Source organism: Ovis aries, chromosome 3 (genome assembly GCF_016772045.2).
Source record: "Ovis aries strain OAR_USU_Benz2616 breed Rambouillet chromosome 3, ARS-UI_Ramb_v3.0, whole genome shotgun sequence".
NCBI classification, from domain to species: Eukaryota; Metazoa; Chordata; class Mammalia; order Artiodactyla; family Bovidae; genus Ovis; species Ovis aries.
In genome coordinates this window covers 199,506,392-199,527,064 of record NC_056056.1, presented here as the reverse complement: position 1 = coordinate 199,527,064, position 20,673 = coordinate 199,506,392, and the positions used below count along the sequence as shown (strand labels likewise).

The window sequence follows — 20,673 nt, the reverse complement described above, 5'->3', positions numbered from 1 at the left end:
TTCACCTCCTGCCCCCAATCCCTCCCAGCATCAGAGTCTTTTCCAATGAATCAGCTCTTCATGTGAAGTGGCCAAAGTACTGGAGTTTCAGCTTTAGCATCATTCCTTCCTAAGAAATCCCAGGGCCGATCTCCTTTGGAATGGACTGGTTGGATCTCCTTGCAGATATGAGCATATATGTTTATTTATTCACTGGGAAGTCAGTGCCTTGAAAAAAAAAGTGACTTTCAAGGAGATCTTAGATGTTGTTGTTGTTCAGCTGATAAGTTGTGTCTGACTCTTTGCAACCCCATGAACTGCAGCACACCAGGCTTCCCTATCCTTCAGTATCTCCCAGGGTTTGCTCAAACTCATGTCCATTGAGTTGGTGATGCCGTCCAACCATGCCATCCTTCTGTTATCCCCTTCTTCCCTTGCCCTCAGTCGTTCCTGGTATCAGGGTCTTCTGAGTCAGCTCTTGGTATCAGGTATCCAAAGTATTGGAGCTACAGCTTCAGCATCAGTCCTTCCAATGAATATTCAGGGTTGATTTCCTTTAGGATGGACTGGTTTGACTTGATCTCCTTGCTGTCAAAGGGACTCTCAAGAGTCTTCTCCAGCACCACGGTTCGAAAGCATCTGTTCTTCAGTGCTCAGCCTTCTTTATGGTCCAACTCACATCCACACATACTACTGGAAAAACCATAGTTTTGACTATATGGACCTTTATTGGAAAAGTGATGTCTCTGCTTTTTTAATACACTGTCTAGGTTTGTCATAGCTATTCTTCCAAAGAGCAAGCATCTTTTAATTTCTTAGATGAGTTCTGATTAATACGTAAAATGGGTCCAGCGGGCAGGCACGTTGTCTTTACTGAGGACTTTTGCAGTCTGGGTCAGAACCTTTCTTCCTGCCCAGTTCACAGACTTCTTTTTCCTCCTCCTTCCTTGCCTTGTGTGTTTTTGGGAATTTGTGAATGACCCTAACACCCTGATGGTGCATGTTATTTGGCAGAAGTTTGCGGTGACCCGTCCCAGTGGTGCCCTTACCCACGGATGGGTAGGTGGGCTCGGTCACTTCTTCCTTTGCCGTGCTGTTTCTCTTTTGTTGAGGACTCGAGGTCTCTAGTGGTGGCTGAGGGAAAAGAAATAAAGATAAATGAAGGCGTGACTGGTTGCAAAATAGTGAGAATTTTAACTTCAAAATGATTTGCGAACGATCAAAGGGCAGCATTGTCTTTGTAAGTAGTTGGTAAGTGGTCACTGCATAACCCAGACAGCTGACCAGAGAGCTCCACATGTAAATACTTCCCATTCAGAGCTTTTCAAGGTTCACCCATCTCTGGATCTGCTATTGAGAAGCGTGTGAATCTCCAGGTACAGCAAAACAATCATCTAGAGATAAAAACACCCCTCAGGAAAATTAACACAACTTCTTTTATGAAAGACAGGTCACTGTAAAAAGTCACTCTACTTACTTATCATCAATTGGTGGGGGAAAAAAGATTTATGATGACATTGAGGTATGATAATCTCAAATATGTTCTGCATTGTTTTTTAGAAGCGTTGTGTTTAAAATTCATAGCACTTTCTAATCCTGATAAAGTAGCCTAATTTTCTCGCTCGCTTTTGTTCAGTAAAATGTATTTCTAAATCCATTTTAAGCAGCGATTTCTTCAATTTGAGTAATTTTCTCTCAAGTTAATAGATTCCACACAAGCATACCTGACTTTTAATGTTAATATACACTATATATTCCAAACTTGGTAGTGACAATAGAAAGCACAATCAGAAGGAAATTCAGTTGTTTAAAGCATATCTAGCTTGTTATTTTGTTAAAACTCTTCTTCATTTTACTCTTTTTTGCCAAAGTATAGTGATACCGAATCACATTTTACCCTTTATTGAGGTTTCGTCTGCCTCTTCCCTCCTAGAAAATGGGAAAGGAAAAAAAAAAAATTAGATATGTCATTTTAAGATAAGATGACTTTAAAACTACTATGTCAATAGAGGACATTTACTTACCATAATAAATCCCTACATCAGTAGGTTCAGCTCTAGGCAGTGGACCAAAAGGAAAGCATTTTGATTTTGAGACATTTGGCAATGTGGTACCTTGATGTATAGATTGATGTTTTCATTTTATATTGAGACTAAAACGCTTTACTGTTTTATCCAGACTGTTATACCTCCACAGTGACAATGCCTATGTGTATCTGGCATCTTCTTTTGATCATAAAGTACCAGCCTAATGTCATGAATCTCATTTTTTTTTTTCTTCCCAATGGTGCCACCAGTTTTCTGGAAAGGAGGGTACTGTGATAGAGACAGATACAGAAAAATTTTCAGAAACCAGACCAAGAGAAAGAGAAAACAGATGTAACTTACATAACTGAGTCATTGTTTTCTGTACTGGTGCAGAGCCAAAATAAAGGGAATCTTGTTTTGTACATTGCTGTGCTCCCCCCACCCCCCGCCTTTTTAAAAAGAATTTTCTTTATTTTGTTTTTGGCTGCACTGGGTCTTTGTTGCTAGGCTTTCTCTAGTTGGGGCGAGCAGGGGCTACTCACTAGTTGCAAGCTTCTTGTGGTCGCTTCTCTTGGTGTCAAGCACAGGCTCTAGGGCGCGCGGCCTTCAGTAGCTGCATCTCCCAGGCTCTCTACACAGGCTCAATAGTTGTGGCACATGGGGACTTGGTTGCTCCGGGGCATGGGGGATCTTTTCGGACCAGAGACTGCACCCATGTACCCTGCCTTACATGGCAGATTCTTAACTGCTGGACCAACAGGGAAGCCCCGTGTCCCCCTTTTTACAAGAGTACTACACATGGTTTTTTTTTTTTTCTTAGTTGCCAAGTTGTGTTTGACTCTTTGTGACCCCATAAACTGTAGACCCCCAGGCTCCTCTATCCATGGGATTTCCCAGGCAAAAATACTAGAGTGGGTTGCCATTTCCTTCTCCAGAGGATTTTCCTGACCTAGGGATCAAACCTGCGTCTCCTGCATTGCAGGCAGTCTCCTGCATTATAAGTGGATTCTTTACCAACTGAGCATGGTAAGTGCTCAGTAAATACTAGTTGGATGGGATTGGGATAAGGTTGGGATAGAGTGGTTGGACTGAGCATACAGCTGGGAGCATGTTATACATTGTCATCAGTTTGCAAGTGTAATTTTAGAGTTCCTCTTATATGTTTGAAAACCAAAAGCAAGACCAGTTCTGAATAGGATTAAGGGACTAGTCAGCTGGCCAGTTTCCTAGGGTGCGAATCCATAAATGGCACTGAATCACAGAACATTCAAGAAAGAAAAAAATGTATTTACTAGAATTTCTCTGTAATACATGCTTGGGATTGGGCCTATGACATTTTAGGGACATGCTCTTTTGTTCTCCAGACAGATCTTCTCTGCTTTCTAAGGAGGGTGTGCCCAGTTCATTACAGCGCTTTTGTTTGGCTGAGTGCAGTATTCAAATCAGGAGTTGCAGAGTCAAATTTTTTGGACAAGAGAGAATATAGTTAAGTGCTGTTGCCAAGGATCTTCTTATTCTACTTTAGGCAGGATTAAGCCTTTTTAGCTAAGTGAATTTATTTATTTATTTATTTATTTTTAGGCAAAAACAGTAGGGACTTTTATTATTTGTCAAGTCAATCTCTGCAGTAACAGCTTCAATTTTTTCTACATAATTTTTCTTATTACTTCAAGAGTTTCACAAATCTGTTTAAGTATTCTTTATTTTCTTACAGGGTTGTTTTTTTCCAAGGCTGGCAATATATAGACACTTATCTTCGCTTTTACTCTGTTTACCTTGTCTGGTATTTATAATCCTATCTCTCTTCAGGCCATTTTGTCCTCTGTCCAGTGTTTAGATTTTGATACTCTCTTTTTAAGCAAAGCAGTTTCTTCAGTATATTCCTCTTGATCCAAATATACATTCTTCTTCTTTGGAAATTCAGAGCTTATTATGAAATAACTATTCTCCACCAACTTAATATCACATTCATCATGTTCAAGGTTTGCTGCAATCTCCTCCTCTGCTGCTGACTCTTCAATAGGAGAGAGAGATCCATCATCATCCAAGTATCTGTATCTTCGACTATCAAGGTCTTCTTTTTCTAAATCTTCAGCAACATTCATCTGTTTCAAGGATTCCTTGAGGTAGTATTCATACTTCAGTTTTTCAAGGTAGTTAAAAAATCCTCTTGCCACTGCTTGCTCAAAGGTTAAGATTTTTCTCCAAGGTAATGGTTTTCTTCCATTTTTTGATTCTAAAAATGGGAAACCAGGTCTTTTGTCTTTAAATTGTTTCTCAGTAATTTGTGAGTATCTAGTGGTTCTCCTTCCTTTTGGTCTTCCCACTGATCTTCCTGTTGGCTTGTATTTCCTCTTTTTACGTTTATGTTTCTTATTTTTGAATCTTTCAAAAATAGCCTTTAAAGTCAGTGGTCTTGGCTCTATAGATGAGTCACTAGATGTCTCTGTTGCCTGTGTACTTTTGGGTATGTGAACGAATTTTCTGATAGTGTTTCTTTGCCTCCGTTTAGGTGGGACAGGAACACACTGAGTTTTAAATAAGCTGCTACCAGAGGAAGAGCTGTCACTTTGATTCTCAGTTTCCACAGCTAAATCAGATGCCGTTGTATAGTTAAGAGAATCCATTCTTGAACCAAGTCCCTCTCAAATTATCTTTTGCTTTCAATAGATTTCTGACCATATAAAATCTGGTAAATGTGGTGTAGTTTCCTGCACCGGCTCCGCACGGGCCTCTGCTGCGGACAGCAACCTACCCGACCATAGCACCCCGAAAGAAAGACTGGAGACAACCACCACCGCCGCCGCGGGAGGAAAGCTAGCTAAGTGAATTTAAAGCGACATTTAAAGGTTGTTAGTTTAAAAAGATATCAAATAGGAGCCTATATAAGGTGATTACAGGTTTTGATGTCTCATTGAAGCCCTAGGCAGGAGTGCTCTCTAACTGAGATAAATAATTAAAAAGAAATTAATAGCCATAGTAATAAAGTAAAATGAAACAGGTGAAAGTAATTATAAAAATATATATTATTTAACCCAATAAATCCATAATATTTCATTTCAGCATATAATCAGTATGAAAATTTTTACTGAGTTATTTTACAGTCTGTACTTTGTATTGCCTTCAAAGCACCATGTGTATTTTATATTTGTGGCACATCCCGGTTTGGACTTAATCACTTTTCCAGTGCTTAGTAGCCACACGGTTGAGTGACCACCATCTTTGACAGAGCAGTGCTAGTCTATGCACTGGGTAGTCCGTGATCCCGGGGCACATCATTGAGCTGGTCCTAAAAGGTCTTTTTATAAAAATCCCCTCTTGGCCTGCATGAAATTCTCAGTTTGGGTACCATTCTTAAAAAAAAATTTAAAGGAACAATAATGATAAGTGTATTGAAGTATTTTCCTTCAAACATAATGCTGTAGGTCATTTAATTCTTGAATATGAATGTTGCTCGTTTGTTGTGTTGTGTGTTAGTTGCTCAATCATGTTTGACTCCTTGTGACTCCATGGACTTTTGCCCACCAGGCTCCTCTGTCCATAGAATTCTCCAGGCAAGAATACTAGAGTGGATAGCCATTCCCTCCTCCAGGGGATCTTCCCGGCCCAGGGATCGAACCCTGGTCTCCTGCACTGCAGACAGATTCTTTACCATCTTAACCATCAAGCTCATCTATAGAGTGAAGCATTATCAGTAAACAACCACAGTTGAGATCAATGATCGCTAAACGTTATGTTATAATTATTAAGAAAGATGAGAGAGGAAACCTGGTTTACGGATGTCATACTTGGGAGCTGATGGAAAACCCCTTGCAGAGATTACTGGGAGTAGCCTTAAGACATGAGTTCAGGAAAAGGTTGAGGGTACAAGTGATTATAACTGATTAATAATTTTACCTAGAGTTAGTTGTACTAGTTTTCCTTTCTCTCCTGCTTTCCCCCTCATGAACAAACTTCATTTTTTCTTTTTCTGTTAAATTGAAATGTAATTCCTATAAGGTGAAATTCACTTTGAGAGGGTGCAGTTCAGGGGATGTTTAGTAAATTCATGAAGTTGTGCAACCACTCCCAGTGATTTCAGAACCTTTGTTTTAGTGACAAGTCTAGGGCTCATTTCCCCCTCACTCTACTTGCTTGGCAACTTTACTCAGAAGACAGAAAAGGAAGCAAAGAGGTCAGAACTGTGAGAGCATGATTTGAGGGGGCCCATTTCTGAACTGTTGACTGTACGTGGATACATCCTCAGGAGCATTAATAATTAATACAGTAGTAAAAGTCAGAGGAGGTTTAGAGCTCAGTTTAGAAGGCATTCTGCTGTATCCCATTGCCTATCTTGGCCCCAAATGGTGATGATATGACCTTGTAAACATTTGAGTTAAACAATCCTTTTATCAAATTGGAAAAGCAAAACTAAGCTAAATTATTTACAGTCGTTTGAAAAATTACACAGTTTAGATCCACTATAAAAAATAGATGTTTGCATTGATTGGTAACTCATCTCTAATGTTATTCCAGTTCTAAAACTCATTCCAAAGAATCTAAGTTTTAGAAACGAAAGGAAACTTTGGGCATATTAGACATAACTTGAGGACTCTTGTTTGTGTCATGCCGTTCTAACACATATCTTTGTATGGCTGGCCTAACTGTGTAGAATATTCTCCCAGGGTCATTACTGTCAATTATCAAGGATTATGTAGTCAGAGTTTCTACCTTGCATTTCCTTTGAATCATACTGTTTGGCATTGTTTTAAATGGCCGCATTTTAATTTTTATTGAGGGGAAGGCAACTGCAAGGAATATGGTTATCATGAACTAATCTTCTGCTTGGGGTATTTGAGATATTTTCTAACTCTGAGATTGTGATTGCTTTCTGATCGCCATTCTGCTCAAACATGCCTTATTGCTTAATTGTGTTGCTCTGTTGCTTTTCTCACATGATGGACTGGACCAAATGAGAAAGATTGAGTTGACCAAAAAGTTCATTTGGATTTTTCCATAACATCTTATAGCTACTCTTTGACATCCCATAAGATGTTATGGAAAAACCTGAATATTGGCCAACCCAGTATTTCCAGAGCTCATTCTTCAAATTGAAGGAAAGAACTAAGAGAGCTAGTGTTTCTATTTTTTTTCAATCTGGCTCTTTTCTCTTCCTTTGGCAAACATTTCCCCCACTTTTCATAAGATTAGCCAGTATCCCTGGATCCTATAAAGATGCCTTTGTGGTGTACTTGTCTCCAGACTGAGTATGAGCACCATGTTGATACACCTCCATAAGGGTCATCTGCTTCCAACCATCCTCTGGCCAGTTCTTCAACCATATGCTGAATCTTTTATGTCTCAGGCTTCCCTGGTGGCTTGGCTGGTAAAAAATCCGCCTGCAGTGTGGGAGACCTGGGTTTGATCCTTGAGTTGGTCAGATTCCCTGGAGAAGGAAACGGCTGCCCATTCCAGTATTCTGGCCTGGAGAATTCCATTGACTGTACAGTATATGGGATCACAGAGAGTCGGATGTGACTGACTGGCTTTCACTTTATGTCTCACCCCAAATTATTTTTAAGCCTACGTTGAGTGGAAGAATACAATATCTAAGAATATGGTTTTAATTGGGGGCTTCATATTTTTGTACAGTATTTTTTTTTTTTTTAGTGTCCCATTGCAGATTTCTAGTATAAATTAGTGTCATAATTACCATACAAAACTCTCTTGCTAACTTTAATCGGTGATTTCTTACAGAGCAGTAGAAAACATGGTGCTAATGAATAATGTGCCCAGAAGCTCTTATTATAGGGTTGGCATGAATTCCACTTAATGACAAGCTTTCTCAAGCAGCAGTTGATTTTAAATCCTATTTTTCATTAGTGAAGTATAAAATGTTAATCATACCTTCCATTGTGCTGTTCTTTTGTAGCCTGGTAGCATATATCTTCCATGTTCACCAAGACTCCCTTTAAGATACTACCAGTAACTTCCTATCTCATAAAAAAAGATTTGTTCAGGAAATAAAAATGTATGTTTCCCCATTGTTAGCTATATGTTTTTCTAATAATCACATCTGAAGCTTATTATGCAGTAATAGCCTTAAGATATTATTTTTTTAAATGTACTACTTTGGTCTTAATACTAGTTTTTAATCTCTTCTTGTTTCTATGAAGTCTGAATGAGATTTTCAAAATTGAATAATAATTTGATCCGTTAATCTTTTGAAGCTAGTAATTTTATTTTCCTCTCTTTGCAGTCTCTGAGGTTCGCAAATGAATAGAGCTTCATTACTGCAGTCTGCATTTAATAACCATTATCCATTATCTTGTAATTAAGACTCCCTGTAACGAATCATGAGGACAATGCAAAAATACATAGTACATTTCTTTAATGAACTGGAAAATGTTCATCTTGTTCTATTTAGTAATGAGTTGCTGAATAGTCATTAAATCCACTGGAGAATAGAGCTAGATGGATTTTGAAGACTGTCTTGAGTTTGTGGTTAATCTATTAGAATTAAAATTTCATCTTCTATTTTTATCAACAGCTGATTAGAAGTCATTCTGTTTGACCAAATTGATTAGAAGACCATATACAAGGGCAGCTGTTGTTTAATGAAAGTTTTTAATGAAACTGTACCATGGAGACTTGTAATTATAGGCCTTAGAAAAGCTTTGAGTTGCTTTAGACCATGCAAAAACTCTTGTGCTAGAGATTTCAAATTAGGAAAATAAAAAAATATAATTTAATATCATACTATAAATTTATTATTAATTTTAATTTCAACCAAGCACATTTGAATACTTGTCTTATTTAATGTGTTCCTTTTGACCCTTCAGGTCTTTCATCTCCTAGTTTAGTTATTTCACTGAAATTATGGGCACTGATGAAAGAATATTTATATGGATAGCTATTTTAATTGTGAGATATTTTCTTATAAGGTTTTTTGCCCCAACTGAGCAAAGGTGAGCTTGGTTAATGTTGGATTTACATGAGCTCTGAGGAGAACCTCTGGTGCTCTGTGGTGTCAGTAATTCCAAATCTAGCATTTATTTCTCTAAGGTAATTTTGGTTTAGCAGAGGGGCAAAGGAAGCAATATTAAAATAAGTAAAACAAAGTGTGTGCCTACTCACTCGCACTGGGAAATCCATTGTTCTTTTGACAGTTGTAAAATACAAAGGTACTTTCTAAGGTGTTTTGTGTAATTAAAGCTAGGTCATATTCCTGGACTTAAAGAAATAGCCAGTGGTGCCTGTACCTACCTGCTCTATGAATCTCTTATGTAGTCTCTGATTTTCAGTTGTCCTTCTCAGCCTATCCAAGCACCATATTTAGCATCTTAAACATTGATTTCAGATGATCAGACCTTATATTTCCTATGGGATTGTTATAGTCAGATTTTAGAATCCACATTGACACACATATCCCAAATATCACCATTCTGTACTTCTATGCTCCCTGTCCCTCACAGAGATTCCTTAGATGGATCCATTTATTACTGTTGGGATATGTCTTGAACTTTCTATGCTTTTGGTGTTTCTTCTAATGGTATTTTTCTTCCATCTGCTCTCTCATCTTCATATTATATCTCTCCTTCAAGGTCTCTCCCAAATTTTACCCATTCCATGAAGCCTTCTCTTATTTTTTCTAACTGTGAATCTGAACCTTTCCAATTCTTGTTGACTGTAATCTTATATCCAAAACATGCAAATACTGTATATGATTTGTATCTTCTTCCATATGTGACTTCCCAGACAATAAAGGCTTGCCTTAAAATTTAAGAACTTCTGGTTGACATGTGAAGATCTTGGATGCTTTCATAACTGTACTTGGAGTAAGAAAAAAAAATACTGAAAAAACTGAGAATCAATGACTTTTCTCAGACTTTTTCAGAAAATAAATGACTTTTCTCAAACATTAAAGAATTTAAGTCACAGGGCAAACTGCCCCCTTGAAATCTGTAGAGACTGGCAGATTCTAAGAGTCAGAGCAGAGATCTGCTTGCCTGTGAGAGTCAAACTGGTAGGAACACGTAAATGGCAATTTTGGCAAAGTGTTGGAGGCTGCATGTGGCCCCTACATTTTTATGGGTTTTCTCTCCAGGAACCCCAGATTCTCACAGTGAAGAGCCAAGAAAGATCTTCTCTTAGCCCTGAGAAGGAAAGAGGAAAATAATCATTGTGAAATATGCCCAGATCATTCTTCTTAACAAAGGTCCACTTTCCAAGGCAAAAGGCTTTGTTAGAGCCTCATCCTACTGGGGAGGGCATTTCACTCTAGTCTTCCTAAATCATCAAAGTCAGGGAGAAAAGCCAAGACACACTTATGAAGGTTACAGCGCAAGGACAAAGACCCACTTAAAGACTGAAATTTAATAATAAGATTATAAGATACTTCTTTTCTCCCATGCATTATCATTACAGTAATAGGGCTCCAGTAATCTAGTGGATTACAGCTGACAGAGCTAAAAGACATGTACTCTCCCTAAAGAGGAAGATTTAGGAAGACTGAAGTAAACATGAGAGACAAAAACAAGGATATTATAGGTTTCAAAAACTGTGATACCTTTGGCTACAGTAAACACAGCCTGACTGTTAGCCAGATTAACATAAAATCTCACACTGAAGTCCTCCTTATTCTCTGTTCTTATTGCCTGATGTCACATCTGGCATTCAACAGAAAATTACAAGAGATGCTAAAAGGCAAGAAAAAACACAATCTGTAGAGACAAACAAACATTTAACCAGAGTTTGGAGAAGGCAATGGCACCCCACTCCAGTACTCTTGCCTGGAAAATCCCATGGACAGAGGAGCCTGGTAGGCTGCAGTCCCTGGGGTCGCTACGAGTCGGACACGACTGAGCAACTTCACTTTCACTTTTCACTTTCATGCACTGGAGGAGGAAATGGCAACCCACTCCAGTATTCTTGCCTGGAGAATCCTAGGGACGGGGGAGCCTGTGGGCTGCTGTCTATGGGGTCGCACAGAGTCAGACACGACTGAAGTGACTTAGCAGCAGCAGATATGGCAGATATGTTAGAATTATCAGAAAGAGAAATTTAAAGTAACTGTGACTGACATGTTAATCTTAATGGGGAAAGTAGACAACATGAGGAATGGTAGGTAATGTAAACAGAGAGATAGAAACCCTAAGAAATACTCAAAAGAAAAAGCTAGAAATCAAAAACACTGAAACAGGAATGAAGAATACCTTGTCAGGAGGCTGGATAGAACTGTGGAAAGAGTCAGTGACTATGAAGAGATATCAAAAGAAACCTCTTAAACTGAAATACAAAGGAGAAAACGGGTGAAAACAAAAAAAGAACATCCAAAAACTGTGGGGTAATTTCAAAAGGTGTGGCACATGTAACTGGAATAGTTGAAGAAGAAAGAGAAAATTGAGCAGACAACATATTTGAAGTAATAGTGGCCAAGAATTTTCCAAAATTAATGATAGATACCAAACTATTGGGCTTCCCTGGTGGCTCAGAGGTTAAAGCATCTGCCTGCAATGCAGGAGACCTGGGTTTGATCCCTGGGTTAGGAAGATCCCCTGGAGAAGGAAATGGCAACCCACTCCAGTATTCTTACCTGGAGAATCCCATGGAGGGAGGAGCCTGGTGGGCTACAGTCCATGGGGTCACAAAGAGTTGGACACGACTGAGCTACTTCACTTTCTTACCAAAGTATAGATCCAGGAAGCTCACTCAGCAGAATAAATATCAGAAACAAGCAAACAAAAAACAGTATACTTAGATATGCATGTTCAGTTGCTCAGTTGTGTCTGTTTGCAACCCCGTGAACTGTATCCCACCCGGTTCCTCTGTCCATAGGATTTTCTAGGCAAGAATACTGGAGTGGGTTGCCATTTCCTTTTACATAGCTATGTGAAAGTGAAAGTAAATTTGCTTAGTCGTGTTCGACTCTTTGCGACCCCATGGACTGTAACCTACCAGGCTCCTCTGTCCATGGGATTTTCCAGGCAAGAATACTGGAGTGGGTTGCCATTTCCTTCTCCAGGAGATCTTCCTGACCCAGGGATTGAACTCGGGTCTCCCACAGTGTAGGCAGACGCTTTACCATCTGAGCCACCAGGGAAGTTCCTTTACATAGTATATATGTATATAATATTCACACTAAAGAAAACCAAAGACATATAGAAAATTTCATAAAAAGCCAGAGAAAAGAAAAAGGAAACAATTTCAATGGACTTCCATTGAAAACCATGTCAAAATAAACTGAAGTAAAGTACTGAAGGCAAAAAACTCCACCAATCTAAAACTCTATATTCAGTGAAATTGTCCATAAAAAGCAAAGGGCTTAGACATGTTAAAAACTGGGGGAAGTCATTGCCAGCAGATCTTCCCTATAAGAAATGTTAAAAATATTATTCTGGGAGTAGGAAATTATGTAAGTCAGAAACTCTGATTTACATTGAAAAAGAAAGAACATCAGAGAAAAAATAAGTGAAGGACAAAAATAAATTATTTTCTTTCTCAGTTGATCTAAAAGATAACTGTTTAAAGTAGTAACAGTGATAGTATACTGGGTGATTATACCATTCAGTTCAGTTCAGTTGCTCAGTTCAATTCAGTTCAGTCCCTCAGTTGTGTCCAACTCTTTGCGACCCCATGAATCGCAGCACGCCAGGCCTCCCTGTCCATCGAGTCGTGAGTCTCATCCAGCCATCTCATCCTCTGTCGTCCCCTTCTCCTCCTGCCCCCAATCCCTCCCAGCATCAGAGTCTTTGCCAATGTGTCAACTCTTCGCATGAGGTGGCCAAAGTACTGGAGTTTCAGCTTTAGCTTCATTCCTTCCAAAGAACACCCAGGGAGTTGTGTACAACTCTTTGCGACCCCATGGACTGCAGCACACCAGGCCTCCCTGTCCATCACCAACTCCTGGAGCTTACTCAAACTCATATCCGTTGAGTCGGTGATGCCATCCAACCATCTCATCTTCTGTCATCCCCTTCTCCTCCCGACTTCAATCTTTGCCAGCATCAGGGTCTTTTCAAATGAGTCAGCTCTTTGCATCAGGTGGCCAAAGTACTGGAGTTTCAGCTTCAACATCAGTCCTTCCAGTGAACACTCAGCACTGATCTCCTTTAGGATGGACTGGTTGGATCTCCTTGCAGTCCAAGGGACTCTCAAGAGTCTTCTCCAACACCACAGTTCAAAAGCATTGATTCTTTGGCACTCAGCTTTCTTTATAGTCCAACTCTCACATCTGTACATGACTACTGGAAAAACCATAGCCTGACTAGACAGACCTTTGATGGCAAAGTAATGTCTCTGCTTTTTAATATGCTGTCTGGGTTGTACCATATGTATAAATGAAAATGAACTACAGCGGTGTTATAGGGGATAGGAGGGAAAAATTAGGAATACTTGGTTGAAAAATAACTGTAGTACTTATAGCAATATATAGTTATTTGGAGGTAGATTTAGATTACTTAAAAATGTATATTGAAAGCTACAGGGCAACCACTAAAAAATATACAAAAGAAGTATAATTGATATGCTGAGAGGAGATAAAATGGAATCATATAAAATGTTCAGTTGAAGCCAGAGAAGGTAGGAAGAAGTGTACCAATAAAAATACAACACATAGAAAAGTTATAATTAATTATAACAATAAGACCCTATTGTATGTTGTTTGTAAGGAATCCACTTTAAATATAAAGACTTTAAAGGTTCAAACTAAAAAGTTGGAGGAACATATACCATGCTAACCTCTGAATAAGGGGTATTAATTTCAGACAAAAACTTCAGTAAAAGGAACATTTTTAGGGATAAGTAAGGACATTGCATAAAAATAAAGGGATCATTTCTCAAAGAAGACATCCTGAACAATCCTAAACACATATACATCTAAAAACAGAGCATCAAAATCTGAGGCAAAATCTGATAGAACTGAAAAGAGAAATAGACAAATCTATTATTATAACTGTACTTCATGACCTGTCTTTCAGTAGTGGATAGCTCAAGCTCAAGTATCAGCTAGGATGTAATTGACCTGAATAGCCGTATTAATCAAGTTGACATTTATAGAAAACTATCTAATAGTAGTAGAATACATATTTTCAAGTTCACATGGAACGTTCACCAAGCAAGGGACACATCCTGGTTCTTAAAGCACACTTAAATGAATTTAAAAGAATAAACAATAGAAAGTATGTTCTTGAACTATAGTGAAACTAAACTAGAAATCAATAGAAGAAAGATGGCTGAAAATTTCCCAAATAGTTGAAAATTAAGGTACTTCTAAATAACATTTGGTTTAAGACATTCTTAAAGGAAGTTTTTGAAATTTCTTTTTAATTAAATGAAAGTTAAAGTACAACTCATCAAAATTTGTAAAATGTTGCAAAAGCAGAGCTTAGAAGGAAATTTCTAACTGCATATGTTAGAAGAATGATCAAAAATCAATAATCTCAGCTTCTACCTTAGGACATACAAAGAGAAAGAACACCAATTTAAGCCTAAGGCAAGCAGAACAACAGAAATAAAATTTAGAACAGAAATGAAATTGAAAACAAAAACAATATAGAAAATTTGAAAACCCCAAAAGCTGGTACTTTGAAAAGATCAATCAAATTGATAAAACTCTAGCTAGAATAACCAAGAATCAAAGAGAGAATGCTAATATCAGAAACAAGAGATCATTACTATTCCTATCATCTTTAAAAAATAATAAAAGAATAGTATGAAGAACTCTTTGCCCACAGTTTGATAATACAGATGGCTTAGATCAATTTCTTGAGCAATATAAATAATCAAAACTCACACCGAGAGAAATAGTCTGAATAGATATATGGCTATTAGTGATGTTATTTTAATTTTATTTTATAAAATATTTTAATGATAGTATTACAAGATAATGAATTTTCTTCTTTAATAATATAATATTTGATAATTTATCTAATAATATTATATTTGATACTTTAATAAATTGTTGAATAAATATTTAGCAAATTATTAAAGAAAAATATTTAAAACCTTCCAAAAAGGAAAGCACTAGCTCTTGATGGTTTAACTGATGACTTGTGCAAAACATTTAAGGAAGAAAATAATACTAGTTCTCTACAATCTCGTCTAGAAAGTAGAAGAGAGAGCACTCACTCTGTGAGACTATCATTACCCAAATATCAGTTATGAGAAAGAAAAGCAATAGGTGAATATTAATATCACTCATGAACATAGATGTGAAAGTTGTCTACAATGTAGTAGCAAAAATGAGTCCAATATATAAAAAGAATAATATACCACAGCCAACTGGGATTTACTCCAGGTGTGCAAGACTGATTCAATGTAATATAATCTACCATAACAATAAGCTAAAAAAGAAAATAAAATTGTATACTAATATCGATTGGTACAGTTAAAGCATTTGATATATTCCGACACCTAATCCTAATAAAATCTCTCAGCAAATTAGGAATAGAGAGGAACCCCCTCAGCTTGATAAAACATATCTACAAACACACTTCAGCTAATATGCTGAGGAACTGGATGCTTTTTCCCTAAGACCCTTCTAAGAACAGGGATGGATGTTCTTTCTCAGCATTCCTACTCAACATTTTACTGTGAGTCCTAGTTGGTGCAATAAGACAAGAAAAGGAAAATCAATGTATAAAGATTGGAAAGTGTGGTAGGCTAATAAAGGCTCCCCAAAATAGATTTACATCCTCATCCCCAGAACCTGTGAACATTACCTTTTTTTGGTGGGGAGAGCCTTTGCAGATGTGTTTAAATTAAGGATTTTGAAATAACTTTACTATTCTGGCTTATCCAAGTGGGCTCAAAATGTCATCCTATATGCTCTGGGTTGGGAAGATCCCCTGTAGTAGAAAATGGCAACCACTCCAGTATTCTTGCCTGGAAAATTCCACAGACAGAAGAGCCTGGTGGGCTAAGCACCACAGGGTTGCAGAGAGCCAGACACGACTGAGCACTCACGCAGCCGCATGCCCTTATAAGAGAAAGGCGAAGTAATATTAAGCTCACATGCAGAAGGGGAGGCAATATGCAGATGGAGACAGAGCTTGCAAGGAATGGTGGAAGCTATAAGAAGTCAAAGAGGCCAGGAAGATGTTCTCGTGAGAACCTCCACAGGGAAGACAGCCCTGCTGCCTCCTTGATTTTGGACGTCTGGCCTCCAAAACAGTGAGAATAAATTTCGGTTGCTTTGTGCTACCTAGTTTGTTATAATTTGTCATAACAATCATGAGAAGTTAATACAAGAAGAAAGGTATAAAAGTGCCTTTCTGTGTAGATGACATGACTGTTTATGCAGAAAATCCCTCCAAAACAACGAACTCCTGAAGCTACTAAGTGAGTTTACCAAGGTTGCATGATATAAGTTTAATATACAAAGGTCTGTTTCTTTCCTATTTACTGTAATGGACAATTGGAATTTGAAATTTAAGAAAAACTGATTACAATAGTAATCCATAGTTGAAATAGGTGTAATCTAATCTAACAACATATGCCCTTGATTATAGGCATACTTGTTAGATTGCCAAAAATTGATACCAATCACTAATGAAGATACAGAGCAACAGGAACTCTTATTCATTACGGTTGGGGATGAAAAATGGTATAACTACTTTGCAGGAAAATTTAGCAGGTTTTTTCAAGGCTAAATATGGTCTTACTATAAAATCTAGCGATTGCTTTCCTTGTTATTTACTCAACTGATTTGAAAATTGCTTATGTGCACACAAAGACCTGTATATGAATGTTTATAGTAACTTTATTCATAATTGCCAAAGTGAAAACAACTAAGATATCCTTAGATAGATGAATGGCTAAACAAATGGTGAAACAACCATGCAATAGAATACTATTCATCAATAAAAAGAAGTGAACTATGAAGCCATAATCTATAACAATGGGAAGTGATTATTAATATGTACCCTTGATAGCCTCTCTTCTGAGATGAAGAATTTAGATGATATCCAATATTGGTTTTTTAAAAATAATTTTATTTATTTTTGGCTCTGCTGGGTCTTCATTGCTATGCATGCTTTTCTCTAGTTGCAGAGAGTGCAGGGCTGCTCTTTATTGTAGTTCATGGGCTTCTCATTGCAGTGGCTTCATAGGCTCTAGGGCATGCAGGCTTCAGTAGTTGCAGTTCCTAGGCTTGAGAGCACAGTCTCAACAATTGTGGTGCCCGGGCTTAGTGGCTCCTCAGCATGTGAGATCTTCCTGGAACAGGTATTGAACCTGTGTCTCCTGCACTGGCAGGTGGATTCTTCACCACTGAGCCACCAGGGAAGCCTTGTATCGAATATGGTACCCAAAGCCTTCTAGTGAATCAGAAGACACTGACACCTATTAGGAAAACACATCTTGGTATCAGTGTGAATCTTTGCTGATGTTCTTTTACATGTATTTCCTGGCTTTCATTTCTTCCCTCTGCTTGTTATTTCTGATATTGTAGGGGCCAGGTATTGGTTCTGTAGTCCCATTCATTCATTCACCCATCCATTCATTCATTCATCAGCTTAGCACATGCCTACTTCAAGGCCTTTGTACTTGCTGTTTCCCTCTTTGTGATGCTCTTTTCAAAGGTTCCTTTCATAGTTCTCTGGATTTCACTCATCAGAAATACTTTAATGATGACTGTTAAATTACAGCTGTCTCTCCCCACCTCCATCACTCTCTTGCTCATTACATTACTTTTCTTCATCACACTTACCTCCACCTGGCCTTCATTCATGCAGTCAGTCAGTTCAGTCGCTCAGTCGTGTCTGACTCTTTGCAACCCCATGGAATGCAGCACGCCAGGCCTCCCTGTCCATCACCAACTCCCGGAGTTCACTCAGACTCATGTCCATTGAGTCAGTGATGCCATCCAGCCATCTCATCCTCTGTCATCCCCTTCTCCTCCTGCCCTCAATCTTTCCCAGTATCAGGGTCTTTTCAAATAAGTCAGTTCTTCGCATCAGGTGGCCTTCATTATGTGTTTATTTATTTATTGTCTTTTTCTTCTCGAGAATCTAGTCACAAGGGCAGGAACTTTGTTTTGTGTACCGGTCTGTTCCCAGCAGGTAGGCAGAATGCAGCCCATAGTAAGCTCCCAGTAAATAATTCTTCAAGAATGCGGGCATGACAAGCACATCTCCATTTCTTCCAGTGGGCCTTCAGGTCCAAAGGAAAGAAAGTTTCTGATGACCTGATTGGGTAGAACAGAATTCTCATAGTTCTTACACAGATTGCAGCCCTACCTAGGTCCCTGCTCCATTTCGGTTTGTATAACATTGATAATTTTCCGAATCCTTTTATAGAGACTGTCTGTTTTGATTACTTTTATAACACTATGAGGCAAGTAAGGATTTCCAGACATATTTTATAAATGAGAAAGGTGAGGTAATGGAATTTGTAAGGTAAATGTCAGCCAGAGCTAGAAACCAGATCTCCTGACTTCTGGCTTATCAAGTGATTACGCGGGATTTATGCTGCATCTCCACCTGCTCCTTGAATGTATGCTTTTGAGGGAAAGAGCTTGAATGATTTGTATTTATATTTTCTGCTGTGCCTTTCACATTGTACTTACTCAAGGTGTGTCAATTTGAACTTCTCTGTCCACGGAATCTTCCTGGAAGTGTTTTGTGCCCTTAGAACTAGAGGGGGATGTTTTGGCCACTTCTTTCCTCTACTTTTGACCACCTTGATGGACCTTCGGAGAATCTCAGAGATTAGATTACAAATGATTTCACAGATTCCATGGGTGTGGGCCATAAATTGCCCAGGAATCATCTGGAAACCTAGTTTCTATTCAGATTGTGATTTAATTGGTTCAGTGTGGGATCCGAGGGTCTGCGTTTTTAACAGGCTCTCTGGTAGTGCCTGTGATGCTGAGCTGTGGTCCACAGAACAGTTTGAGGGTAGATTACCACATGGAGGATGGACCCTGTGTCTGACTGTGTCTGACTGTGTGACCCTCATTACGTTTTTTGGAGGCACTGTAGCACATGGGTTAAATTCTATTGCTTTTGTTAAAATTCTTCCTCCCTCACTTACTGTTTGACCTCAAGCAAGTTACTTTCCTTTCAGTTCAGTTCAGTCACTTAGCTGTGTCCGACTCTTTGCAGCCCCATGGACTGCAGCATGCCAGACCTCCCTGTCCATCACCAACTCCCAAAGTTTACTCAAACTCATGTCCACTGAGTCAGTGATGCCATCCAACCATCTCATCCTCTGTCATCCCCTTCTCCTCCCGCCTTCAATCTTTCCCAGCATCATTTCTTTGCATCAGGTGGCCAAAGTATTGGAATTTCAGCTTCAGCTTCAGTCCTTCCAATGAATATTCAGGACTGGTTGGATCCCCTTGAAGTCCAAGGGACTCTCAAGAGTCTTCTCCAACACCGCAGATCAAAAGCATCAATTCTTTGGCACTCAGCTTTCTTTATAGTCCAACTCTCACATCCATACATGACTCCTGAAAAAACCATAGCCTTGACTAAATGGACCTTTGTTGGTAAAGTAATGTCTCTGCTTTTTAATATGCTGTCTAGGTTGGTCATAACTTTTCTTCCAAAGAGTAAGCATCTTTTAATTTCATGGCTGCAGTCACCATTTCCTCCTTAAAAATAGGGATCATATTAGTATTTATTAGTACATATTAGTACGCATACAGTTATTGTGAGGATTGAGTCAATATTTGTAAATCACTGGAATGGTGCATAGTACCCAGAGTTCAGTAACTCTTAACTATTACTCTCCTCTCTCTGTCTCCTTGTGCTATTTTGTTAAACTACATCATTAGGTTGAAGATATATTTGAGAGACAGGAAGTTGTTTAAAATATTTGCAAGGTGAAAATATGTGGTGTCTTTCATGAAAGTCACAGTCTAGTTGGAAGACAGCTTTTGTTAAGAGACAGTGCAGTAGACATGAGCTAGTGATGATTCTCCTTGTATTGTCACAGCTGTTCTGCACACTTTCTACCGCACCTAAGAAAGAAGATGAGGGGAAAATGAGTAGGCCCTCCAGTTTTGTAGTAGTGTGATGATATATGATGCTAATGAGTGAGTGAGTGAGTGAAGCCGCTCAGTCGTGTCTGACTCTTTGTGACCCCATGGACTGTAGCCCACCAGGCTCCTCCCTCCATGGGATTCTCCAGGCAAGAGTACTGGAGTGGGTTGCCATTTCCTTCTCCAGGGGATCTTCCCAACCCAGGGATCGAACCCGGGTCTCCAGCATTCCTAAGCATAGGGCAAAAAATTGTTTCTATTTCTCTCAGTTTTCCATTAAATAAACCAACCTGGTTTTAGTTGATGATATGGAAATGTAGACGCAAGAGCCCCAGGGGTCTGGAAGAATCCATTTGATGCCTAATTTAATTAATTTTATGTAAGAGGAACTTGGGAGACTCAAGAGACGTGGGTTAGATCCCTGGGTCGGGAAGATCTCCTGGAGCAGGCAACGGCAACCCACTCCAGTATCCTTGCCTGGAGAATCCCGTGGACAGAGAAGGCTGGTGGGCTATGGTCCATGGGGTCACAAAGAATCAGACATGACTTAGCGGCTAAGCATACACACAAAGTAAGAGAAAAATAATTGATGAAAAATAAATTCCTCAGGGAAAAAAGGGTACACGACTTGCTCCTTCCGCTGACTCAAAAGTGGAAGAAAAAAAAAAAGTAAGTATTTTAATTAATAAATTTAAAAAATTG

The 20,673-nt window shown here is 38.7% G+C and overlaps 2 protein-coding genes across 6 annotated transcripts in view; one reads left to right on the top strand and one right to left on the bottom strand.

Annotated features, from left to right (window-relative positions):
* The window catches only part of DERA (deoxyribose-phosphate aldolase), a 127,541-nt gene that overhangs the window by 90,091 nt on the left and 16,777 nt on the right, over positions 1 to 20,673 (top strand). The gene's annotated exons all lie outside the window — the stretch shown is intronic.
* Positions 3,593 to 4,813, bottom strand: LOC101115056 (TATA box-binding protein-associated factor RNA polymerase I subunit D). Its single transcript, XM_027967838.2, has one exon. It carries the CDS (start codon positions 4,631 to 4,633, stop codon positions 3,812 to 3,814), a length of 822 nt encoding a protein of 273 aa, XP_027823639.1. The 5' UTR covers positions 4,634 to 4,813; the 3' UTR covers positions 3,593 to 3,811.